Source organism: Labrus mixtus, chromosome 7 (assembly GCF_963584025.1).
Source record: "Labrus mixtus chromosome 7, fLabMix1.1, whole genome shotgun sequence".
Classification (NCBI taxonomy): domain Eukaryota; kingdom Metazoa; phylum Chordata; class Actinopteri; order Labriformes; family Labridae; genus Labrus; species Labrus mixtus.
This window is the reverse complement of record NC_083618.1, coordinates 5155995-5182994: the sequence shown is the minus strand read 5'-3', so window position 1 is coordinate 5182994 and position 27000 is coordinate 5155995. Positions and strand designations below refer to the sequence as shown.

Sequence of the window (27000 nt, the reverse complement as noted above, 5' to 3'; positions counted from 1 at the left end):
GTACTGTGGTCTGTTGGTGAGGTAGTCCGTTGTCCATGCAGCCAGGTGACAGTCCACTCCCGCCCTCTCTAGCTTCCCCCTGAGCAGTGCAGGCTGGATGGTGTTGAAGGCACTGGAGAAGTCAAAGAACATGACCCTCACAGTGCTGCCGGTGTTCTCCAGGTGAGTCCAGGATCTCTGCAGCAGGTAGATGACGGCGTCATCCACCCCGATGTTCGGCTGGTAGGCGAACTGCAGAGGATCAAGATTTGAAGTCACCAGGGGGCGGAGGTTGTTGAGGACGATCCTCTCCATGCGCACTAAATAAGATTAGTGACAATATAGTTGACTTTTAAAAGACAGCAGGATTGTTACAATATTTTGTTCAATAAAGTTATAATACCTATAGAAATGGGAGCTGTTACAGATGGTAAGCTACTTTGCAACTAATTCATTTCAACTCACTTGTAAAATAAATTGGTATAAATGTGTGCCGAAGCTACTGTTGGATCTATATACACCCAGTTACACACCCTAGACGGTAATATTACCACTTAAAGCAGCCTATTTACAGAACAGCAGCCATGTTAGCTAGCTAACAGTTAGCATTCTGCTATATCTGAAAGGTTGTTTGTTTCCCGACTTTCAGATGAAGTTATTCGAAAACGTCTTCTTATTGACGGAGACGGGGCTGGTGATGACCGCAAAATCAACTTGCTGCTCAAGAGTTTCACTAAATGGTGCAACTTCCTGGGACCCCTGAGGAAGGGTACGTTAGTAGTTACATGAGACCTAAGTCCTGGACTTTGTCACCTATTAAAGTGATTCACAAACAGCCTCTCTTCTCAGGTTCACGCAGTACCAGAGGATGTTGGGCACACTGGCCCAGTGTGAATTCTCCATGGGGAAGACTTTAATGGTATACGACATGAACCTTCGGGAAATGGAGAATTATGAGAAGATCTACTCTGACATAGGTGGGAAATGAGGATTTTATGACCCTGGTCTTTAGCATCCACACACCCCTTTTTGTTTAAGTCTGCACACATTAACATCTTATCATTAACCTATTTGAATACTTGTGTTCAACAGTTTGGTTCATGTTCTTTCATTATGCACTACATCACTCTTAACTTGAAGAACTGGGCCACTATAGTAACCATCCCAGTATGTATCAGTGTGGTAAACTAACCTCATCTCAACCTTGACATTTCAGAACAAAACATCACGTCCGCTCATGAGAAGATAACCGAATGCAAAAAAGAAATTCAGAGGGCAAAGAGAATAAGAAAGAATCGCCAAGGTAATGATCAATAATATTGAACTATTGGGACTTGCCTTTGCAATTATTTACTAATTTAATTCAGATAAGTCTTGAAAATAGTGAGTAATCACTACTGAAAATAATCTGAAAAAGTATGGTTTAATGTTATCCTTAAATGTAAACATGAATTTTAACACAGAACATTTAATTTAACACAGAACAGCAACATCAGATGTATTTAATGTTATGGCTCACGAAAAGTTTATTCAATGGTAATTCATACAAGTACTTTTAAGTCAAACCGTATACAACACATTGTACAAACAGCCAAAGGAAAATACCCAGGAGATTTAAAGAGTGATCACAGATGGAGAGACAATGCATCAAAAGCCAAACAATGAGAAATCAGATTGAGATTTAAGAGAAGGTAAAAGAATTGGAGTGTTTAGCAGGGATTTTTTAATTCTTGTTGTAAACCAAATGTATCAGTCAGTTAAGATTTAATGCTAACAATATAAATACAGAGTTGTATTATTTGTGGTTAGTGTCACACATTCACATTTTCATTATTTCCTTTCAGAGTATGATGCTTTAGCTAAGGTTATCCAGCAACACCCAGACCGACATGAAACACTGAAGTAAGTCACTCTATTATATTTGTATTCCTTTTTTTTTTAACCTGTTTTGTCTATGATTATGTACTTAATTTTGTTTGATCCTCTACAGACAATTGGAGGCGCTTGACAAAGAGCTCCAGCAACTGTCTCGAATCAAGGAAAATGTAGATGCAAAGGTGAGGCTAAAACTATATTCTATTCTTTACGATTCAAATCTGTTATTTCTTGAACCGCTTGTGATATCTAATTTTGAAATCTCCTTTTTCTCCTACGAAGATGGAGTTAAGAAAGAAGCAGTTCCATGTGCTACTCAGTACTATTCAGGAACTACAGCAGACTCTTGATAGTGAGTGTCCCTGTGTTGTGCTCGTTGGTCTGAAAGGCTATTTTTGTGTTGTGCTCATTCTTCCAGAAATTCCAAATATTAAGTGGTTAATCTGTAAAGTCAAGCAAATCTGCAAGTACCTCTCTAACCTTCTTTGTCTGTCACAGATGATGAGAAATCAGACAATGACGACAACAATCAGGGGAGCCCTGCTGGGAATGATGAATGAAGTCGTGGAGATACTGACTGAAGAACAATGAATCAAACCTTTAAAAAAATTTTTTTGCATGTGTGTAGGACTACTTTTTGTATGAGTTTTTGAATAAAATTGACTTGCCCAAATCGTATGCACGTTAAATTTATTAACCAACATGGTGACTTTTTAGGTTTGTGTCTGTAGTATTAATGTAATGCCTGTTTGTGTCACTCAATTTGAGATTATACACTTACCGTAGGTATCTGATAAAACACCCTCTAAAATGACATTGGTAATACACAAGAGATGTCACACTCATAAAAGAATTATTACAAAAACAAGTTATTAAAGAAGAGTGTATCTGGAGAAAATTACCAACCCTGCCTTTAATGGTTGAAAGAAGAAAGTCTTAATCATTGGTGGCGAACTAGTCTGGAATTCAGAACTTCTGAGAATGAAAGACTACATGTGCTAATTGATTGCATTGATCATTTTTAATCTACAAAATCCAAATATGTAAAAGAAAATCATGATATTCAAGGATTTAAACTTGTTTTGCTTCTAAGCAGGTTTTTTTTAAAACATCATTTCCCTGTGAAACCACAAGGGGGGGCCAAGTGCACAGTAAGACTCAGGGCATGAGCCAGTTAGTTGAATAAAGTCGAACATAGCAAGAGAACAGCACCTTGTATCTGCATGGATTGAGGTTAAATAAATGAGACCGGATTCAAGGTCAGAATTCCTATGCACCATTCTTGCTGCTGTAAAAGGAGGTAAAAGGCTTTTCTAGAACTCCACCAGGTATGCACGGGCCCTCATGAGGCGTTTGAGGCGGCTCTGCAAATTGGCCCTCTTGCTGCCAATGTCGGCGTCCTCCTTTAAAAAGAACTCTAAATTCTTCTTTTCCTGAAGCACCTGCAGCATCTCCCTCTGCAGCTGGACAGCAGACTCCTGCAACATCTGGTAACGGATCACCATAGGGATCTGGTCTGCCAGACGCTGGCTCGCAATCTGAAGGAGGAAAATTACAACATTTTGAGAAGCAATGATCAGTGTTTAAATAAATTAGTTTTTATTTTTTGTTTCTAAATTGTCCTGCTATATTAAAGCTTACTTTGTAATATGATTTTAGGTGCAACATCAGCTCCTGAAGTGTAGCATGATTATCCGTACAGTACACAAGACTTTGATATCCAAAAGGTTGGGGGTGTTTTGGTATGGCGATATCATCATTCTCCTCATTCTCCTCTTTCTTTCTGTCACTCAAACTGCAGCTGTAGGTCCTGTCCTGGGAGTAAACAAGCAGCTCCATCTTGAACTGGGTTCTCAGAAAGGATTCAGCAGTGGATTCTTTGTCTTGTTTTATGGCTTCGATCTTTGCCTAAGAAAAAGATTCTGGTCAGTCTACAAACAAATAAGAAATACTGCTAATCCAATTTTTAGAGTCAACAAAATCAACAATGGATATCAAACTACATTATGTGATTATGAAGTTCAGACTACCTTGGCTGTTTTCGCAAGGTTAGGAAATCCAGTGAAGCTACTCATGGCCAGCTGTACGAACACCTTCCTAACAGCCTCTAGAGGAAATGGAAAAGCAACGTAAAACAGGGGTTTGATTTTCAATGTGTAAAACATAAAACTTAAACAAATCTGTCATTTATTTATTTTAGAGCTGCACAATAACACAGAAAAAAGAAAACTTCCAGTTTTCAGATAAATGCAATGACTTGACTTATAATTATATATTGAATTACAAATTAGCAATCATGCTTAAGTTATTTCGGACTTCAACTCTATTTCCTCCTCCTTCTACCACGCTTAGTTTAGCCCTCTACCTTTGACTCTGGGACACCCAAATTAAAAAGAAGGGAGACGAGAGGTGGAGAGAGAACAGGTGGAGAGAACAGGTGGAGGGTCAGCTTCTTATTAACTTTAGGAATAGTCAGTTGTATAACTAAAATCAACTGTGTCTAATGATGCTCAAATGTATGTTTAATAAGCTTGAAAAGTCATATGGCACTACTATTGTTACTCACACAACACTACACTGTACATGCGCTGCTGGTGTGTTCACTCTGTGGTACATCCACTCCTTTTATAGCCCCTATACAACGCAACTGTATTAAACAGCAAAGGGAATATGTGCCGCTAATAATGAGAATACACAATCAATTGTGTATTAAAATTGTTATTTAATACACAAGAATAAAGGGACGGTCAAACGTATTTCAGTAATATAGAAAGGAACTGTTATTTGGTTGGATACTTTCCATGAAGAATAAGTGGAAATAACTGAAGTCTTTGGCCAAATAGAAGTGAAGTTAATTTACTGTTTTAGGGCGCGGTCACACTGGCAATCCGTATTGTGCCCAACCACACTTCAACCCTAAAGTCCAGTTCGTTTGACCAGTGTGACCTCTCCGTATCGTGCTCAGGTACGGTACACTTCCTTGGCTTTGGCACACTTTGGAGAGGTGTGCTTTGGCACGGTACACTTAATGCACGAGCACGAGCATGCGGGTACACAACGCTGACAGCCTTCATTATGGAGAAATCCAGAGTTTCATGGCTGTATCTGACTAACATGACACAATATAAGACACAAAGTAGCTTTCATGTTCTCTGTGTTGTTCTCTGTGTTGTTCTCCGATGTGCAGATGGGGACTAGACTGCACGTACCTTTTTAAAAATGTTCTCCTTCTTCAGTCCGCCTGTTTGTAAACTGAGCACGCTTCATAATAGCATTAAGCATGCATGTGCTGTATTACGACGTTATGTACAAAAGATTATCATGCTTAGGCACAGTTAGTCCTGGTGCTGCTTGAGTACGGCACGGTACGGATTACCAGTGTGACCGTGCCCTTAGCCTGTGAAATCTAGTCGATATGGACTAATAATTTAATATCTTTTGCTTAAAAACTAGCTGTGTCAATTGAGCTTTGCAGAATTTTGTGTTAAAGCACAAAAACATAATCTGTGGACCCTAGATGCTTTGTCCTCATCGTTCTTTTATTGTATTACCAATCTGCTGACATTTAAGGTCTTTGCTTTCCCCAAAACAATCTAATAAAAATGCCAGACAGGGAAAATGAAGGGGGGCAGATCTATGTATTACTAACTGAATGTATGTCCGCTCATTCATATGATCCATGCACTATGTGCTACTGTTATTGCATTGCTCTTAAATCTGCCTTTATTAAATTAACATTACAATTCCAAATGTTTCTATAAACAAATTACATCAGCTGAGGATCTTTAAGAGGAACGTTGAGAACATTGTCAAGAAATATTTACCAAAAAGGACGGTACTTTTCAACTGAATGAAAACTGTTTCCTTCATACTGTACACAAGTATGTGCTCTCTGCCACTCACTGGACTAGCTGCAGTGACTCCTGCTTAACGTGACATCATTTGCATTCATTTGCAATTCACTGAAAGAAAACCAGGAACAGTTTCACGCCTCTAAAAATAAGCACACTGACACGTTTCAGATCATTTGCTGGACATTGCAGGTCCTGAGATGTGACGATTGCACATGCTCAAATGATATATTCATGCAGCTGTAATCCATTGATGTACCTCCTATATCTTTGAGTCTCTTGACAGCAGGCTCCTCCAGTTGTTTGATCTGCTCCCTGACCATGACCTCAAAGGTCTTGTAGTTGATGAAGCCCGGCAGTTCTCTTCCTCGGTACATCTCCTCATAGTTCGCCACCTCTCTCTCAATCCTGTTGTTGACTGCAACATATGAAAGCATAATTCAGAGTTCTGCTGCTGATTGACTGCTGTAGACCAGTTCTAAATAAGACACTCACACTTTTGTCCTGAATTCTCCAGGTGGACATTCCACTTCCCAAACTCTCTTCTGAGCGTAGAAAAGACGTTGAGCCTGTCTCCACACTTGAGCTCCTCCCCTGTAGTCAGACTGATGGCGTCCTGAGTAAACGCCGTCACTTTCTGCAGCAAACAGTAAAAGGCAGAAACTGTGTTTTATATTTTTCACATAAATAACTATATTTCCTACGTGGTAGTGAGCAGTGATGTTGGCAGGTTTTCAATCAGTGTAATTATAGATAGTAATATTTATGTATGTTTAAAACAGGAACCAGGAAATTCAGCCTAACTTCACAATCAGTTGTGTGACTCAAAAATTGGGTCTAAATCGGCCTTAAATTGTACAGTGTACATCAGGTTTAAGCCTGGAGGTTTGAATACTTCAAGTTTACATTTAGAGCTGACAGTGTTTTTCTTTATTAATCAATATCATACCCCAAAGACAAACAGAAGACTCTACTAATTGACTTTTTGGAGTGAAAGAATAACCTGTTTCTGATTTTTTCGATTTACTACTATTTTCTGCTTACATAACTGCTGTATACTATGAACTATGACACTTGAGGTTGAGTTGTTGTGCTGTACATCAGCACTGCTGTGATCCTCTTCGACATTTGGCCTGTAGCGTTCAGGCTCCTCCTCCTTCGGTAACCAGTCAGTGAGTTGTTTTTTTTGGCCATAAATGTTGAATTTTTTTTTTATGTACATGATTAAACATTTATTTGTTGTAAACGGTGTACCGTTATTGGGTGCTTCCCCTAGGAGAGTCTAAAGTGACATTTTGTATTTCATTATATCCAAGTTGCACATCACTGTGTGAGTAATAGCCTTTGTGGCTGGGAAAATGTTGTGCAAAGTGTCAGAGCTCACATCGATGAGGAAGACGATTCTCTCAGCTGCTTCAGATGGGGGTCCATTTCCATATCTCTCCAGGTCTGCATGGGTCTGTTCTAGCTTCTCCTCAATCTGCTCTTCAAGTCGAGGCAGAGATTTCTGCAAATCACACAAGGGTCAAAATTTTAACTCCAAATGTGAAATATCATGATTTATATTGTAATTTTATTTTTTTAATTGACGCCTTTATTTAAGCGACAGGACAGTGGATAGAGTCAGACACTGGCGAAAGAGTGAGGAGGAAATAACATGCAGGGAAAAGGAGCCACAGTTCGAATTCAAACCCGGGGCGCTCGCTTTGAGGACTGGAGCATCTGTATACGAGGCAAACTAACCATTAGGCGACCAATGCCCTTAAACTGTCAAATAAAGTAAATCACCTCAATATGATGCACCAACTCAAGTGTGAGTTTCTCAGCCAGTTTAGGAACAGTCGCATGATCTTCATTGTAGAGAGTTCTGTAACATTAAAATAACACTACAGTAAGTACATATGCTAAAAATTGCAAACCACAGCACTGTAGAAAAAAACATAATATATATATATATATATGTGTGTGTTAACCTAAAATGCACAAACTTACTGAAAGTGCACATGTTCTTCAAAAAAGGCTTTCTCTCTTTCTATCGCTTCAGGAAGAGATACCTTGTCAGTGATCTCCTTCTGCCCCCTGCACTTGACGATCATGTAGCCCTTCTTCAGGTGGATCACCTCGTTGTGGACGATGTCCAGCACTGTCTCTTCTGTGCCCTTGTCCACCAGATCAGGCTTGGTCAAGATACCTAAGAGGGACAACGGTGGAAACTATATGAGAGTGGGATAGACTACATACGAATTGTCCTCCTCTTGTTGCAAAATCAGCTTTGTTTACCCAGAGTCCTCTCTCCATCAGGATCCACCTCCTGGGCCATCTTCAGGGCCTCTGTGGTCGCTATGTCCACGTTACACGGAACAACCACCAAGCTGATGGTTTCTTGTCTTTTGATAAACTTCTGGATCAGCCTCTTGATCTGAAAATATAAATTCACACTGTGATGAATGACCCTATTCGTTTCACAGCTATGAAATCACTGTGGTCCTCAGGTCTATATTTTATCATACATGTTAATTTTATATCCCTGAAAAGCTTTTACCCTTGCTAGTGGCCATGTAAGGCATGTTTACTTTCTAGATTTTCACAGCAATATCAATTGCTCTTCAGTCATTGCTGAGGTGTTGTGTATGGGTTGTTAGGATTTATGTCCTGGCCAATCAAGTTAATCCACAGACCTCACTGTCAATTTTATTCTTCTTGAAGAAACTGTCTACCAAAGAGTCTATCAAAAACAGCTGTTAGCTTCCTATGGGACACTGAACAAGTTCACCTGGTCTCCGATGTTCTCCGGTTGTCCCTTAACAGCCACCCTTGCGATGCCGGGCAGATCAATAAGCGTCAGGTCTGGAACATCAGGAGAGGCGATTTCCAGACTGATGAGGTCATCACTTATCCCCACGCCGACCCCGGCCATTTCATCCTGTGCTGTAAGGACAGGGCACAAAGTATAACCATCATACAGTACTCCGGTTTTTAATTGTGGGTTTAATAATACTGTACACTGCACCTTCTCTTATTTTTTTCTCCACATCTGCAGGGTCTTCTATTTCTTCTTCATGGTTCTGGTAGCTTATCTTTCCGAACCATTCCTCTCCTTCTCTCTTTCGCTTCATCTTCAATTCAAGAGGGCATCTTGTTACAATGCCTGAATAAATAAAGAGTGAAAAAAGACAAAGAGGATATATTCTGAATGAAATCCAGTGTGCTAAGAAAAACTGTAAAAGCAGTGCACTAACTTGCCAAAAATACAAATATCTTTTCATAGCCAAATTTTGATTAAAGGTAGGACCAATACCAATCAATCAACCAACCAAAACTACATCTTCAAAATATGTTCTATCTAAGATACAATGAAAGTCAACGGTAATGTCAATGTTTTCTTGGCAAACTCAATTCACTCAACTCAGCAAAAGAGGCAGGAAATAAGGATATATGTTTTAAGATACACGAGAGAAAGCGATATCCATTTGTAATAAGATCAAATCAAATAAATGTTATTGTCCCAGTAGGAAATAAACCATACAGACAGACACAATGCCTTATTATGTTAAATGATCTATTACTTATTAGCATTTATATTTACTGCTGCTTTAATAATATTTTTTATTGATAATATAATGATCAGTAATCACCAGACACTTATTTATCCTTTTAATGTGAAACTTTAGTGCCATAATGATGTGTAAAGAATATGATTTACTGACTGAGGGACTCTTTGATAATAATTCTCTATATAATATAGAAGAGAGGAAAAAACATGGTGAAAAGAATATGTAGGCTATATTATAATAATAGGAGTTGTTTGTGATCCATTTGATCTTTTGATATATATTAACAGATTTTTATGGTGAATCAAAAACGAATCATGACGTATAGCTTATGTAAAGTTCCGTATAGTGCCTATTTGGGTTATTAAACTCTGCTGATGTTGTAAAGTTTAACTGAAGTCGGATCCACTACAGCGTCCAATTAATAATAACCGGCAAAGTAGCAGTCAGTAAAAAGACTTCCTGAAATCTGCTCTCGTGTAGGCAATCCTCGCTCATCACTCCTCAGATCTGAATATGGTGTGTCACGCCCCAGAAAGGGCTGTCATACACACATAAACTTTATTTTTTAATCACATACTTCCTTATGATTAGTTCAATGTTGATTTTTAGTTATGGAAGAATTTACATGTAAAGATAAACATTATTAATCTTAACTGTCCCACTTCACCCATTGTCCCACTTTACCCATATTCACCCTACAGGCTAACAAACGCTTTATATGTCTTTATATTTTTATGACCTCTCTATAACATACTCACCACTTCCTCTGGGCAGAGCCACCCCGGACAGCGCCTCCAACACGGAGCTCTTCCCCGAGCTCTGGTCTCCGATCACGGCGATAGCAGGCAGCGCTAAATCCTTCTCTACACCCAGAGAGCGAAGAGAGTCAATGAGGTCGATGCAGGGACGCACCTTCTCCTCATACTGCTGGTTCAGAGTGTTCATGGTGATGTTTTCTATCCAACAACGAAAAAAAGTTTGGTCAATGAAGTAAAATACGTCAAATGAAAGTTCTCTGTGTTGAAATGAGCTTTGTTGGCACTGATGTGTACAGCAGCAGTCGCAGATGAGCAGTGTTCGTGTTGCCAGGAACAATTTATAGGAGGTGAAGTTAGGTTTCGTTTCGTCTCCTCTCAACCTGTGTCCTGTCTCCTGACACCTGACACCAAATGTGTATAACCATTCGCTCTCAACATGATTAAAGATTCGTTTCTTTCATTTATCTTACCTGTGTGTAAAGTGTGACTTAATTGTACCAGGAACACACCGGCTTCCCACGGGAGAGCAGATGCAGATGTGAAAACTAGGATGCTAAGGTTTTAGTGTCTGGTTTTAGTTGTGTTCAAGGTGCACTGTGTAGATCTGGTAGTGAAATTTGAAAGTTGGAGAAGTGAAGCAATTACATATATTTTCTGAACTAAATACACAAACTTTATTCAAAGGGAAAACATGGATCCCTGGAGCATTGTTTGGAGCTGAAAAGCTACCAGGAGAGTTATGGTTTCACTGTTGCGGCCCCCCACCACAATAACTTCTCACGTATAGCATTTTATCTTCAAACAGTGTTCCAGGGACCAAATTTTCCTCCTTGGACAGTTTGTGTTTAGAGTTATGTTACAGCTCCTGTCTGTAATCATGTTGTGTCACAGAAATATCTGTATGTAGCCTACTCTACAGCATTAAGTAGTTTTCTTCCGCCAGTACTCTATATACATACATACATGCAAATGTCTTTATGTTTAGCTGCTTACAACATAATGTGTTATATTTGACAACTGACCTGACAAATTCTCCCAAAAATATAGTTGAGTGCCTTAAATATTTTATAGATTGTTCATGCAGAAGAACGTAATTATAATTGATCTGGGAACACCTTATGTTTACTAATGGAGGAAAATGTATACTCACACTGTATTTATGTGAATAATCTCTCACATTCTTCCTTTAACTCACTTTTTTACATTTTGCATGAATCTGCTGCCTGAAAAGTCTGTGTAAAGACTTGAATAATATACTGTGTTTGTGTGTACTGCTCTGCATTACTCTGTAGTGGCATACATGGTCTTATGAAATATTTACTTTTCCCAGCTACAAGCAATAAACCAAGACATTAATCGTTAATTTCTCAACTGACAGAAAAGGAATGTGGATGACTTGTGCTACATAATTGACACTCACTTGATAGTAGGATTGAATGTGTCTGATCATCTCTTTCAAGGTGGCTCCGCCCCCTGTGCTTGTGCTTTTTAAAACACTTAAAGGAGATGCGTTGGCCTGCTCTTCCTCCCTCTTCCTCTTCCAGAGCTTCTTGCTGTATGTGGTGTCCTGAGTGTAAACGATTGCCTCCATTTTAAACTGAGTCCTCAGCATGGCCTCGGCTTCAACCTCCTTCTCCTGTCTGATGGATTCAATCTTCATCTAAAGGGAAAGATTGATCAAAATCATTACATTTTGTTTAGTGACATTCATGCCATAAGTAGAAATGGATGTTGAAAATTAGACCTTGGCTATATTGGTGAGGTTAGAAAATCCGACAAGGCTGTCCTCTGCCACCTTATGCAGATCTTTCTTCACAATTTCTAAGAAGGAAAACACATAACAGACACATTTGAAAGATACATCACATATTCCGATCTGGCCTTTTACCATTAATGCATCATGATAACACATGCCTGACACTTCTTTGAGTTTCTGGACTGCAGGTGTTGTGGATTTTTCTGGTGGTAAAAAAGATCTCAAGTCAAAGTCTTTTGTCTTTGTGTATTTTATTGCATTAAGTAAAAAGTTATTTTGCAAAAGGGGCAATCAGCTACAAAAGTAACATCAGTCACAAGTGCATCAAAGATTCCTGGGGCAGTCCAGGTTGCAGAGCATATTTATACTTTCACAGGGTGTAGGTATTTTGCATATACATGAGTAAAACATTGTCATTGGTTTCAGCTTGCCCTAGTGACTACGCCTTCTGCTAGTTTGTCTGGTGATTTATCTATGCAAGCTTCTATAAGGCACCTGGTTCGGAGGAACACCAACAGAAACTCCTTTGTCAGGAGGGCACTGATCTAAGGTCATGCTGTACCCAGATCCTAAGGAGTGTTCCTGTTGGAGATACAGACCCAGGCCATACAGAGAAACAGTTTCTAATTGCTAAATGACGCACGAACATCCTAATCTTTTAAGGTCAGACGAAGGCAACAGACAGATAGTATTTTTCCACTACAATTCCCCTCTTTTGATTACAAATAATCAACAAAGAACACGGAAAAATACAACAGTATAAATATCACCCTGAAAATCACATGAAATATAAAAATATAAAATTGTCTATATAAAAACAAAAACCATACTTCAAAACCATACAATAATCAAAGAAACATCCATCAAACATCCGTGCGCTCACACCAGTCAGGTTTAAGAGAACACATCATAAAAATAGACGAAGAAAGGAGTAGGAGTGCATTTGTTTTTTGTAAGACATAGACATCTTAAAATTTTGCAAAGCTTACAGGAATGAAAAATGAAGTCCCAAAGGGGCATGTACAACACATATGAATGCAATTACACCATGTCCTCATCTTCGGAGGAGTTATCAGAGCTAGAGGATGAGGAAAAGGAGTGAGGTTTGGGGAAAGAGGGTTGTTCAGGTAACTCAGGGACATCGTCTTGGTTAAGCAGGGAATATGTAGGGGGAGGAGTGGCGGGAGTTCATCCTCCTGCAGTTGATACCACAACCAGGGGGCCAGCATGAAGCCGGCCAGCATGAACAGGATGCAGGTGGTCCCTCTCAGCCCACAAAGGCCGGGGTGGTTCCTGAAAGGGTGCCAGGGGTGTGGTCTTTCCATGATGTTCTGCCTCTCAGTCAATGGCAGGAGCTGTAGGGGCTGTCTCTCAGTCTATGACAGCGGGGGAGGGTAGCCGGAGCAGAGGATCTATCCGGAGGTGTCAGGGTCAGTTGGTGGAGTTGTCGGATCCGGGACTCGTCTGCAGTGGGTGGCGTGTGTCCAGGTGGCTCTCTCAGCAACTTTCACAGCCGTGTGAGTGGTGAGGCGGATCTGGAAAGGTCCAAGCCAGTGCTGATGCTGCCAGGACTTCCTCCTGAAGTTCTTTATGACCACGTAATCACCAGGTTTCAGGTCATGGAGCGGCGTGTCAGCCGAGGGTGGGAGTGTCTCCTTTACCTGTGCTCTGATGTCAGAAAGACATTTTGTTAAGGATATACAGTAACTTACCATGCTCGCCTCGCAGAGGGCGGTATCCATGGGAGGTCCTGGAGGTCCCACGCCGACATTTGGTGTACCTGCAAAGAGTATCTCAAAGGGAGAGAGGTTGCATCGCAGGCGCGCTCGCATTCTCATGTACATCAGGACAATAGGCAGACACCTGGGCCAACTGAGTTTTGTTTCTTTACAACACTTTACCAGTTTCTGTTTCAAAGTATGGTTCTGTCTCTCAACAGCGCCACCTGACTGTGGATGATAAGAACAGTGAGTTTTCAATTCAAAACGCAACTGTGTGGAAAGCTGTGGAATAGCTTCGTTGATAAAATGTGAGCCATTGTCTGAGGACAGTTTTTCAGGGATTCCCCACCGGGGAATGATTTCTGTTAGTAAGGCTTTCGCTACGACTGAGGCAGTGGCATGTTTGGCTGGAAAAGCTTCTACCCATTTGGAAAACATGTCTACCAGTACCAGACAGTACCTTTTACCCTCACTGGGGGTTAGTTCGATGAAATCCATCATGACATGTTGAAAGGGTCTGTCTGGTGCTGGGTGTGCAGCTTGATGTGTCAGAGGTCTGGTCCTACCTGGATTATTTTGGGCACATATCAAACAGTTTTTACAAAAATCAGCTGCAAATGTAGAAAATCCTTTTGTGAACCAATGTTTTTGAACTACAGCACATATCCCTCCTTTTGACACATGGTCTAGGCCATGGGCCAACTTACAATAGGTCAAAATCAGTCTACGAGGGAGACAAGGTTTATCATCTGGACCTCTCCATACACCCGCAGAGAAGAGGCAGCCGTTTTGAGACCAGAGCTTTCGTTCTGCAGGGGTAGAGAGAGAGGCCAGAGTAGACAGGGAGGCTGTAGGGGAGGGTGAGGAAGTTGAGTCAGTGTGTAGATAAGAAGTGTGAGAAGTGGAGGAAGCTGCGGCTTTGGCAGCTGATTCTGCTCGAGCGTTACCTAGAGACACCGGATCTCCGGACAGAGGTGTGTGCAGTACATTTGCAAACAGCAATACTAGCTGGTAGGGGGATGGCATCTAACAAAGCTACAACTTTGTGATGGTGCAAAATGGGTTTACCATCTGATTTGGTACAGGTACATCTTTCAGGTCATCTTTCAGGTCCGGTCTCGGGGTGCAGGTGTGTTGGAGTTCTGCAAGGCAAGAATGGGGTTCACCCTCACCCGGTAAAGGCATGAGGGTGGCAGGGTTAAGCACAGCACATTTTTTAACATGAACATTTGGCAAACCTAGAAGTGTGGTGTGATATCTGAGCCATCGTGCTGGCGTGAGGTGTGATATTTTCTGTTCCTGTAGGATAGATGCAACAGAGTGAGGCACCAGAAGGTCCAGGTGGGTGTAACCCACAAAGTCACTTGAGGCTAGCACTGCAGACTTGCAGGCAGCCACTGCACGCAAGCATGCTGGGAGGCCTCTGGCAACAGGGTCTAATAAGCGGGAGAAGTAGCCAACAGGTTTCAGCTGACCCCCATGAGCCTGTAAAAGAACTGAGGTCATACAGCCATGTTTTTCATCAACAAACTGTGTGAATGGCTTCTCCGGATCTGGGATGCCCAAAGTGGGAGTGGACTGCAAGGACAGTTTAAGGTTTTCAAACGCAGCGTTTGCCTCCTCAGTCCACTGGATGGGGCTGGAAGCTGTCAGGTCTCTTTTGTGCACGATGTCTCTCAGCGGTCTCTCCATCTCGGAGAAATTGGGAATAAAATGTTGACAGTAAGAACACATGCCCAGGAAAGAAAGAACTTGTTTTTTAGTCATGGGTTTAGGTGTCTCTGCCACAGCTTTAACCCGAGAGGGAGAGAGAGATTTACCCTGTGGTGTGAGGATGTGGCCCAAAAAGGTCACCTCCTGTTTTACAAACTGTAGTTTAGACAGGGATGCTTTATGGCCTTCTTCAGCAAGATGGCGCAGGAGGAGGATGGTGTCTGTCTCACACTGTTCTTTTGTTGGGGCTGCGATGAGAAGGTCATCAACATACTGCAGCAAAACTGAACCTGGAGAGAGTGTGAGAGGGGAGAGACTGCGAGACAAAGCCTGACAAAAAAGGGTAGGGCTGCAGGTCAGTCCTTGGCACAGGCGTGTCCATGTATAACGCTTTCCTCCCAACTGGAAAGCATACCAAAACTGGGAGTCTTTCTGAACGGGGATAGAGAAAAAAGCATTAGACAGGTCCACAACGGAAAACCATTTAGCAGAAGAGGGAATCTGGCTGAGAATAGTGTATGGATTGGGAACATTAGGAGTAGGGGCGATGATGGCAGAGTTTACAGCTTGTAGGTCCTGCACAAAACGCCATTCTGTGGGCTGTCCAGCAGGACGGATCTTTTTTACTGGAAAGATCGGAGTCTGTACTGGTGAATCTTCACATGGAATAATAATCCCAGCCTCGAGGAGAGAGTTAAAAACTGGTGTTATGCCCTCTGTAGCTTCTTTTCTGAGTGGGTATTGGCGTTGTTGGGGTCTGTAAGTCAACTTTAGGATTATCTGAACCGGTTCACAATTTTTTATCAGGCCTACATCATATTTGTTGGCTGCCCAGAGTGTACTAGGGACTTGTGCCAGCAAAGGTGAGATCTCTGCATGTGAGAGATCTCACCTTTGATATCTTGAAAAAGATATGAGGAAGTGCGACGTCTCATATCATCTATAAGATGTGTTGAGCGGAGACAATGAATTTTCATAGTTAAAGGATGTCTGTATGCCTGCAGTGAGTGAGAGAAAAACACACACGAACTTCCAGTGGCAGGCTGCCAGTCGTTTGCTGCACTACACTGAGCTACAAACGGACCCAGATCCCGCCACCTGTCGGTGGGAGCTTTTGAGAGAGAGATGTGGGGGTGTGAACCGTATACGTCATAGAGTTTCATCTGAGCTGGAGTAAGCTTGACAGATGCTGCACAGCGTGTTCCATTTGTGTAAATGTCCGTTATCAAAACATTGTCATTCAGATCTTTGAAAAATCGTTTTTCATACTCCGGGTTAGGCCCTTCGGAGCAGACATAAGAGGTGCAGTGTAAATTTTCTGGCTTCATCTTCTCAGCGGTGTTCGAAACAAGTGTGAGTGTTGTATTAGTTAAAAACTGAGCAGATATGTAATTTATCCACCACTGATAAACATACAGGGGAGTATTTGGGCTGAAATGAACTCCAGTAAAATGTGATACTCCCCTGACTTCAGCAGGGGAGGGGGAACACGTGTCAGTCCTGCTAACCCGTAAGCCCTCGGGGGTGGAGGTTATCACAATGCCAAAAGCGCACATTAAATCTCTCCCCAGAAGGTTAACCGGGTACATGCTGGACATTAAAAACGAATGTTTAGCTTTTGTTTGTACTCCCTCAAACTCCCATGAACAGTTGACAGGTATCCCATACTTTTCCTTTACACAAGAACCACAGGCACTCGTGGACCATGAAAAACGGCCACTGTCAGGCAAAGACGTTTCAGATGTTTTTAAAACTGAGTGGGTGACTCCTGAGTCAACTAAAAATTCGACATTCTGTCCCTTAACGTTACATGTTATCATTGGCATTTTCTCATAAGCTTCAGAGGAGAGACGGGTATAAGTACCCTCCTTTGCTTTGGGAGGGGTTTCTAGAACATTTATTCTTTGTTGAACTAAGCCAAGCAGTGTATCAGTGCAAAGCGGCTCTTCATTGCGTGGAGCGTGTAATGTGTGTGTTGTGTGTGCGGGTACATTACCAACTCCTCTCTCTGATGGTCAGTCCGAGGCATAGGGAACTTGTTCGTTGTCCTGCCAGCCCCTGCGACGGTTTCCTCCGTCCCCCTCTCTTGGTGTTTCTGGACAGTCTTTGGCCCAGTGGCCATGCTTCCCGCAGTTAAAACATTTGGTGGGGTCATATGTGCGGGAATATCTTCTTCCGCGTCCGTGCCCTTGGCCCCTTCCGCGTCCACGGCTTCTGTCTTGTCCTCTGAAAGGGCAGCTGTCCAAGTGGGCCAGAGCCAGCTGAGCATTTAGAGTGGCAGTGTCTAGGTGTCTGGCAGTTTTGTCTCTCTTTTCTTTCTCTCTTTGTTCACCGTGTTTGGCGTGTTTGAGGAGCTCTTGCAGTCTGTTTTCAGCCCAGCCTCCCACAAGGGTGGAGCGAACTTGGGTCAAAATGGGCTTGTGGAGGCCCTCCCCAAAGGCCATCTTCATGATATTTTCAAAGGGGGTTTCCACACCCTCCCACACGTCGGGTTTTGCCTGTCCTGAGTGGCGGATGCAGACATCAAGGAGGCGGTGGAAATAATCGGACACACTTTCATGGTCTTGTTGTTTACAGTCTCTCAGTCGTCCGTAGTCCACCTTTACAGCAAAACTTTCTCTCAGTTTGTTACAGATGGTGATGACCCAGATCTCCCAGTCGCCAGCCTCTGTCCATGGAACCAGTTTGGCTGCCAGTGCTTCGAAGCCATCTGTTTCTACAGTTGCTTGTATCTTGGAGTAGTGTTGGGGCCCCATGTGCACGAGGAGAAGCTTCCTCAATTCCGTGGCAGTGGGTCTCCACATTTTGCAGAAGAGGAGGAGGCTTTTTGCCAATTCTTCACCTCCTTTCTCCATGGGTGGCCAGTCTTTTGCGGCTGTCTTCATTTCGTCATCAGCGGGTCTGTAGATGAGGACTGGGGCGTCGTTTGCGCCGGCCGGGTACTCGACCATGGGGGCTTGGAAGTGAGAGGTCAGCGTCCTCTGTCTTTCTGACCTTCTGGGTGTTTCTTTGGGTGTTGGGGAGACAATTTCGGACAGAGTTTTGCCAAGTAAGGATTCGAACAAGGATTTGTTGGGTTTATTATCTTCGTCAGAGGAGGATGTGTCTGGGCTCCCTGGAGGTGTTGATTGTGCCAATTTTCCTCCGGAGGCTGACGTCAGTTTTTCATCCTCAGTCTGTGGGGCTGATGGTGCAGAAAGTTCTGGTTTTGGCATGTTCTGAGGTTGTCCGTGGAAGGGGTTATGGGGGTTGATGATGGGCTGTTGTCCGGGGTATGGTGGTGGCAAGAACTGCAGGAGCTGCTGTTGCTGTGGGGGCAGGACAGGTGGAGCCATGTAGGTGGGAACCCAATCTTCTTTGCCTCGAACTCCACCGGTCAGAGAGGGATAAAGAGCAGACACAGGGGGTGTGGTGGGGTTATCAGTGAAAGCATCTGGTTTTTCTTTTTCATCATTTTTCATTTCATTTTTCATGTTTGGTAAAACTTTCCCTGTCTGTTTCCTATCTCTGACTTCCGCTTCTGTCATCCATATTTTCCAACATTCCATTTGTCTTTCAATCTCCTCCAACTTTTCTCTGTCAATCTTTTTCTTTGACTTAACTTTCTCTTCCTTCTTTTTCAAACACGTCTGTAACTGTATCAGTTGATTCACGCTTAGACTTCCTTTGTCAGGAAATCCACATTCGTTTATCCAATATTCAACACATGACAAACATTTTTCTCCATATTTCTTTTTCATAAACACAAAAATTGGACCTTGCAGGTCAGCCCCGTCCATCTTACTCCCTGCAGACCCCATGGTGTCTGTCCTGAGATTATCGAGCGTCCCCAATCAATCTGTGTAAATTTCTACCTTTACACTGGTCTTTCCAAGTTTACCGGATTCAAGGAGTCACCTGAACTCCTCCGGGCCTGGCGAAGTCACCTGAACTTCCTTTATACTAACTACCTCGTAGTTATAGGGCCGTAAGATGGAAGAAACTTAACCTTTCAATTTTGTCCTAAAATACACAGTGACCTTTGACCTTAAAATTGTGAGATCAGAATGTTTTTACCGTGAATTAGGAGGTTTTCTCGTTCGTTGGATTCCGAGGTGACAGCCGCAGTCCACGCAGTCGGTCCTCTCGACCTTCAAACTTTCAGGGTTGAGGCAGGACAATCTTTTTCAAAGTCCTGGATGCGCAGTCACCGTCTGCCGTGGATACGGCGATCAGCCTGGAATCCCACTTCTGACACCAAGTTTGTTGTGGATTTTTCTGGTGGTAAAAAAGATCTCAAGTCAAAGTCTTTTGTCTTTGTGTATTTTATTGCATAAAGTAAAAAGTTATTTTGCAAAAGGGGTAATCAGCTACAAAAGTAACATCAGTCACAAGTGCATCAAAGATTCCGGGGGCAGTCCAGGTTGCAGAGCATATTTATACTTTCACAGGGTGTAGGTATTTTGCATATACATGAGTAAAACATTGTCATTGGTTTCAGCTTGCCCTAGTGACTACGCCTTCTGCTAGTTTGTCTGGTGATTTATCTATGCAAGCTTCTATAAGGCACCTGGTTCGGAGGAACACCAACAGAAACTCCTTTGTCAGGAGGGCACTGATCTAAGGTCATGCTGTACCCAGATCCTAAGGAGTGTTCCTGTTGGAGATACAGACCCAGGCCATACAGAGAAACAGTTTCTAATTGCTAAATGACGCACGAACATCCTAATCTTTTAAGGTCAGACGAAGGCAACAGACAGATAGTATTTTTCCACTACACAGGCCCCTCCAGTAGTTTGATCTGCTCTTTGACCATGTCCTCAAAGGTCTTGTAGTTGATGAAACCTGGCAGTTCTCTTCCTCTGTACTTTCCTTCATACTGAGCCACCTCTCTCTCAATGGTCCAGTTGACTGCAAGAGTGATGAATTTGTGAAACATCAACAAATACAGCTGTTTTGATGTCTCATGCACACTTAGCTGGTTTAAGTCAACATCATTTCTAAGTAGATGAATATGTTGTTTTTATAAAAAGGTGGAGAACCCATTAAACTCATTAGTTTACTTCACATGTAGGCAGGGGCGTGTTAAAGGGGGTGACCAGGGGTGGCATGGGCCCTCCTTGAAATCTGATTGGCCAATCCCAAAATTTCTTAAGTAAATGTAGTACATATTTTTTTGTTAATATTGTGAGATGTAAATTAATATTTGCTCTTTCAAAGCAAAACTCGTGCACACTGTCAAACCTGCAATGGACTTACTTGCCAATAAATGTAAGTTATAGGACTTTCAAACTTGCAGAAATATCCTGAAAAACTTTGAAAAGATATTTCAAAGAGTATCTGTATACGTGAACACAAACAGCCAAATCTTTCACTCGGACTTCACACAGAGATTCTCCTGCCAGACCCATAGTATTCTTCAGGAGCAAGTCTGAGTGAGCTGATGTGAGAACGCCGCAGGATATTCTTTGGATAATTCACCTTGAACCAATAGGAGGGGGAGTGACGTTTGAATACTGTGACTGGTGCATAGGGTGTATACACGCAACCGCTTAAATCTCTGTGAAATTAAAAGGCTGCTTTATGTGTTCTGTTCACCAGTATGTTGCTATCAGCTCTTTTGTTGATGATGTCATTCCGTTGGACTACACGTAGCATTGATATAAAGGCAAATATTCTCATTATAGCGTCGTATAACGGACTCTGTTATAGCGCACAGGGAGAGTCTCCTGCTGTGAGGTGTATATGTGAACAACAAGGTCAGCAGAATGTCTGGAGCAGTCCTCCTGAAATGATCTAGATATTTTCAGGAGCATATGTGAAATCAGCATACAAGAGTTTGGATTAAATGTTCTAAGTACTTTAAATTGTGACTTTGCAGATCTTGTTTTTGAGTCCTTGAAGAATCAGGCTAAGGATGTCATGATTTGGTCTTATTTAGTTTTGTATTTCAGTGTTTCGTGTTTCTTTATGTTCTAGTGTGTTTTGTTTCATTCTTGAGTTCTGTGTGTCTTCAGTGTTTCATGATTTAGTTTTGTAGTTGTCCTCAGTGTTTCTTGTATTCCTGCCTCTGTGTGTTTCCCTCCAGTTTTATTACCCTGATTGTCCTCACCTGTGTCTTGTTAGTCTCACCTGTGTCTGATTACCCCTGTGTCTATTTAGTCTCTGTGTTTCTTCCACTCTGTGTCAGTTCATTGTCGTTTGTTGGTGTTATATGTCGGATGTTAGTTGTTCCTGTGTGATCCCTCGTGGCTTTTTGTTTTTTCGTTTGGATTTTGTTAGTAAGTTCTGTTGTGGACTTTTGATCTTCATTTTAAATAAATCATTTTTTGTTAGATCTGCATCTGGGTCCTCCTCTTAGTTTTTCAGAATGAACTGACCAGCAATGGACCCAGCAGATTTTTTGAATTGTTTCAACAAGCCTTCTCCCTGGAAGGGGACTCGTCTTCAATGTCAGGACTCAACCCAGGCCTCAACCCAGCCCAAGCATCAGACCAGGCCTCAGCCCAGGCCTCAACCCAGGCCTCAACTCAGGCCTCAACTCCAGCCTCAGCTTCTCTGTGTTCCTGTTCCTGTTCCAGCAGAGCGCTGTCTGCCACCAGTTCCGGCAGAGCGCCGTCTGCCCCCCATTTTTTGTTAGATCTGCATCTGGGTCCTCCTCTTTTCTCGAACCTTGACAAAGGAGGTTTATTGCGTTACTTGCATATCATCAGTGGGGATAGAAAGGGCAAAAAATTAATTTGTATGTGTCTTCAAACTTCATGCCACCCCTTCATAAGTCAGTGCCCTAAGTGGGCCACTCCTGTCAAAAAAAAAAAGTCTGGACACGCCCCTGCATGAAGTCTCCGGTTTAGTATCACACAACCAAAGTGAAAATAAAGACATTGATAAAGTGGATGATATGCTTACAGTTTACTCCAGAGCGGTCTATCAACTCTTTCCAGGCTGTAAACTCTTTCCTGAGAGTAGAAAAGATGTTGATCCTGGATCCTCCTTTGAGTTCCTCCCCTGAAGTCAGGCTGAAAGCATCCTGTGTGAACGCTGTGACTCTCTGAAATATAAAGAAAATTTGTTTTTCTTAAACTCAAGTCAACATTGTTACACTCATAGTTTAGAGGTGCAGTGTAATGTATTATGTAAACGTAAACTCACATCGATGAGGAAGCCGAGTTTCTCACTCGCGTCAGGTGGGGGTCCGTTGCCGTATCTGTCCAGCTCTGCCTGAGTCTTCTTTAGTTTATTCTCTATCTGCTCTTCCAGTCTTGGCAGCGATTTCTACAAATAACACAGAGGTAAAACCTTTAACGCCTGACGTAGGTAAAGCAATCTGTAGAAAAAACATTTAAGACACAGAACTCCTGAAAATGTTCAGAAATATTCAGTGTGAGCTGCACGTGTGAATGCAAACAGACCATTTTTTCACCAGCCCCCTAAAGCTATGTGTGAGGACAAGGTGATGTGTGAACCCAAAAGGGAAATTCACAGTGAGTGAGCATGACCTTTGTATCATGAGATTTTTGCTTGCAAACGGTCAACACATTTTCAGCAATTCTCCTGCTGTGAGGTGCATATGTGAACAGGCAACTCAGGAAGATTTCAGGTTCAACGAATTGTCAACAAATTTTCAACAGTGCATACATGAAAACACCTTAAGTCATTACCTTGATATGATGCACCAGCTCAAGGGTGAGTTTTTCTGCCAGCTTGGGAACAGTGGCATAGCCTTCGTTATAGAGAATCCTACAGCAAAAATAAGACTTTAGTGTGCTCATGCCTCACAATCAGTCACAATGTAAATCATTGTTTTAATAATTCCAAATAAGAATCTACTAACTGGAAATGCAGATGATCTTCAAAAAAGGCTTTCTCTCTTTCTATCGCTTCAGGAAGAGACACCTTGTCAGTGATCTCCTTCTGGCCCCTGCACCTGACGATCATGTAGCCCTTCTTCAGGTGGATCACCTCGTTATGGACAACTTCCAGCACCGTCCCTTCTGTGCCTTTGTCCACCAGATCAGGCTTGGTCAAGATACCTAAGCAAGAAAAAAAAGACGAACAGACCTTAAATATCTAAGAGTAACTTGAACAAGTGGCCTTCTTCTTAAATCACTTTGATTTTACCCAGAGTCCTCTCTCCATCAGGATCCACCTCCTGGGCCATCTTCAGGGCCTCTGTGGTCGCTATGTCCACGTTACACGGAACAACCACCAAGCTGATGGTTTCTTGTCTGTTGATAAACTTCTGGATCAGCCTCTTGATCTGAAAATATAATTTAATGTTAAATTAAACTTTTAAACTGCACATGTATCAAATCACTGTGGAGGTTTATTCTGTTTAAATAAATTACAGAGACATTATATAAAGAGTAGAAGTCTACAGCCACACGTACAGACCGTTTGTAGTGTAGTATGCATTACACAGGAGAATTTGTTTTTTTGGATGGATTAAAAACAGAAAATCCTTTTTATCAATAGTCCAGTAAATGTAAGGAGGTGACAACAGAGAACATTTAAAGGTCCTATATGTAACTTTTTACATGTATAAATTGTTTTTTATCACCCATTGATAAGCGAACGGTTAACTGAAGTGAAAAAGTAGATGTTCACTGTCTATCTGTGTTGCCTGTATACATTTTTTTACTCGGGTCGGTTTTTCCAGTTTTTCCGCGAAAGCTCCAGAAAGTGATGTAATATGCACATTCTCGACGTCCTCCTCACTCCGCTCCGCTTAAAGAGATCAACAATAGTGTCTGCTGAGACTGTCGTTTGTAGGATGGAGAATTAATCTAATATGGAATCTGTTGCAAATAAACGACCGTCCTCAATCACCACACGGGAAAAACCAACAATGCTGAGGAGGTGTCTGTAACTCTTCCAGATGAGCTGAATTCTTTTTATGCACGCTTTGAGCATAACACCCCTGCCGTGGAGATGCCTATGGACCAGAACTCCACAAGCCCCTTGAACTCCTAAACCCTAAGATCCTCCACCCCCCCCCCCCCCCCCCCCCCGCCCACACACACACAATATTTTTGCACACACAAGCATACTACTGCACACTGTATGCCACTGCACTACACAGATACTGTCTGAGACACTTTACTTTATTGTTATAGATATATATATTCTATACATACATATTTACATATATATACTGCACATATATTCTACTTTTATTTAAACGTTTGGTTCTTAATTGCACTGTACGTTGTTACTCTTATCTTCTATAATATATATTTTTTTTGCATTGTTAAGGAGAGCTTGGAACACAAAAATGTCATTGCCAGCTATGACTGCTTTGCCTGTTATGTTGTGCATTTGACTAATAAAGATGACTTGAACTTGAACTTGAACTTGGACTTTCACATGTGTATAACCACTTACCTCCTCCACTCATAAAAACATTATGCAGGTAAATATCCAGTGTTTCGCGGCCGATGATGATGCTTTTTTGTGTACGTACGAGCATGTATGACGAGCACGTGAGCGAGCAACAGGTTACTGGTGCAGTTTACCTAACGGCCAGCGGTGTCACTAAAAACGCAGTATTTTTGAAAGTAACATATAGCTCCTTTAAGGTATAAGTATGTTGTCAATTTACAACATACTTATGCCAATTTTGCTCACTGCCTCACTACATCATGACTCTGCACAGTAGCGCTAATGGCAGGACAGATAATAGGCCGAAGAAGAAGTTGACATAGGGATAAAAGAAGAAGAGGATGAAGAAAGAGGGATATTGTTGGACATTAGTGATCGTAATATCGTCTCGCAATAAATCAATTCATGCTGAATCGCTTTATTGTGGTATTATTATTATCGTAGGTCACGTATCGCATATCGTAATGTATTGTGAATTAGACTGTGATTCCCAACCTAATAAGCGAAACTCCTCCCCCCTCCTCCCTCCCCCTGCAGGACGGTCAAATCGGTACAAAGTGATCTCCCATTTGATCTGCAGACTGCAATCAGCATATTTCATGGAAATTCAGTCAACAGTTCTGAGGTATCCAAGTGGAATTGGAGCATGTTTATGGCACAAGAACACTGACGGATGATCATGGCAATCCGTCAGATGTTAAGATATTTCATTCTGGACCAATTTACTAAGTGCTGAAAAAGCTCACCTGGTCTCCAATGTCGTCCGATTGTCCCTTTACAGCTACCCTGGTGATGCCAGGCAGATCAATGAGCGTCAGATCTGGAACATCAGGAGAGGCGATTTCCAGGCTGATGAGTTCATCACTGATCCCCGCCCCTTTCCCAGCCATTTTGTTCTGAGCTGGAGGGACAGGACACAATGATTGGTGACTTTCTATTACCTCCAAAAGTATTTGTTATTGTTTTGGTCCTCAAATTGGATTCTGTACCTTCTCTGACTTTTTCATCCACATCTGCAGGGTCGTCTATCTCTTCCCTAACGTCACGGTAACTGATCACTCCAGCCCACTGCTCCCCTTCTCTCATTTTCTTCATCTTCAGTTCAAGAGGACATCGTGTCACAATGCCTAAAAATGGAAGAGCGAAGGATGAGACAAGCAGAATAAAGCAATCTACATGTAATACAGTGTACTCAGTGAAAAGTTAGATCTAACATCATATTTCTGCTCAACTAAATGTCCGACAGGTGCATCAAAGAGTGTTAATTAAATACAAGTTAAAGAGAAATCTCTGTAAACTGTCTTTATTGATCTATTTCATTCTTTCCATAGACATACTTGCAATTTATATGGTCAACATTATTATTATTTTGTATTAGATACAGTGATAATATTATATATTCATCCAAGGGGATTCCAGTTTCCAATTAATTAATCAATAGACAAATAGATAAATGTTCCTCTTTGAATACGGGGTGCGTAAACATTTAGCCTACACGAGCTGAAAGTTTCTGGTTATCATTGGTTTTAGATATCTTTGTTTCTGAGTTATAACAAAGTGAAACGGACCATTCCTGTTGGAATAACTATTGACAGATTTTTTTTAGGCCTTTGTTAAGCCTGAAGTTTCAGCAAAGAGCCTACCACTTCCTCTGGGCAGAGCCACCCCGGACAGCGCCTCCAACACGGAGCTCTTCCCCGAGCTCTGGTCTCCGATCACGGCGATAGCAGGCAGCGCTAAATCCTTCTCTACACCCAGAGAGCGAAGAGAGTCAATGAGGTCGATGCAGGGACGCACCTTCTCCTCATACTGCTGGTTCAGAGTGTTCATGGTGATGTTTTCTTGCCTCCTGCAAATTAAAAATATTGAAGAAGGACAACAACAACAAAAAAACGTTAAATAAAAGTGATCTCTACTGACAAGTTTTGTCGCCGCTGACCACTCTACAGTAGCAGCTGTATGCTGGACTATAAATGACTGGGTTAGGTCAGGTGAGCCGCCAGGCTTGTCAGGCTTCAGTCGTACTATAGGCTCAGGTCCAAAAGGTAAAAGAAACAAAGTGAAGTTAGGTTTCGTTTCCTTGCTTCTCCATTTTGTTTCCTGCTTCAAACTTGAGTTTTTTTCATTAAGTAGACAGCCTTTAGGAACAACACTTAAATAAAGGCAAACTTTTTTAAATCAAATACCAAATGATGTGTCTGGGTTGGGATCTGACAAAATCCTGTGTGTCTGTGGTGGGGATGTGAGTGCTTGCAATCTTTCAAATGTAAAATAAGTCTACTTCTTCACCCTTTCATTTATTGATACAGCAGATATAGGTTATACAGTATATTGGAGCAGCCATCACAGACTGAAGGAAATAATCAGGGTACATATTCACTGCAGCCACAAGATGGCCTCATTGTTGCATCCGTCTGCTCAGTTGCTACTATC

The 27000-nt window shown here is 42.0% G+C and overlaps 4 protein-coding genes and 1 pseudogene across 4 annotated transcripts; 1 reads left to right on the top strand and 4 right to left on the bottom strand.

Moving 5' to 3' along the window:
- Positions 1-390: 390 nt before the first annotated feature.
- Positions 391-2924, top strand: LOC132977604 (THO complex subunit 7 homolog; annotated as a pseudogene).
- LOC132977602 (interferon-induced GTP-binding protein Mx-like) lies at positions 1481-10367 on the bottom strand. Its single transcript, XM_061042327.1, has 12 exons — positions 10018-10367; positions 8716-8853; positions 8479-8633; positions 7986-8124; positions 7698-7896; positions 7494-7572; positions 7090-7212; positions 6201-6342; positions 5965-6123; positions 3885-3961; positions 3496-3762; positions 1481-3392 (listed from the first exon to the last, which is right to left on the bottom strand). Exons 1-12 carry the CDS (start codon positions 10202-10204, stop codon positions 3168-3170), a joined length of 1890 nt encoding a protein of 629 aa, XP_060898310.1. The 5' UTR covers positions 10205-10367; the 3' UTR covers positions 1481-3167.
- A 1683-nt stretch (positions 10368-12050) lies between these two features.
- LOC132977601 (uncharacterized) lies at positions 12051-18820 on the bottom strand. Its single transcript, XM_061042325.1, has 2 exons — positions 17204-18820; positions 12051-13441 (listed from the first exon to the last, which is right to left on the bottom strand). The coding sequence occupies exon 1, from the start codon at positions 18753-18755 to the stop codon at positions 17223-17225; it is 1533 nt and encodes a 510-aa protein (XP_060898308.1). The 5' UTR covers positions 18756-18820; the 3' UTR covers positions 12051-13441; positions 17204-17222.
- Positions 13186-16535, bottom strand: LOC132977225 (retrovirus-related Pol polyprotein from transposon 17.6). The gene is made up of 4 exons (XM_061041694.1): positions 16238-16535; positions 14563-16094; positions 13495-13553; positions 13186-13441 (listed from the first exon to the last, which is right to left on the bottom strand). The coding sequence occupies exons 1-4, from the start codon at positions 16533-16535 to the stop codon at positions 13186-13188; spliced, it is 2145 nt and encodes a 714-aa protein (XP_060897677.1).
- Positions 18821-23085: 4265 nt separating the features above from the next.
- Positions 23086-26576, bottom strand: LOC132977605 (interferon-induced GTP-binding protein Mx-like). The gene is made up of 5 exons (XM_061042329.1): positions 26488-26576; positions 26211-26416; positions 25557-25694; positions 25314-25468; positions 23086-23219 (listed from the first exon to the last, which is right to left on the bottom strand). Exons 2-5 carry the CDS (start codon positions 26395-26397, stop codon positions 23211-23213), a joined length of 489 nt encoding a protein of 162 aa, XP_060898312.1. The 5' UTR covers positions 26398-26416; positions 26488-26576; the 3' UTR covers positions 23086-23210.
- Between the last annotated feature and the right edge of the window lie 424 nt (positions 26577-27000).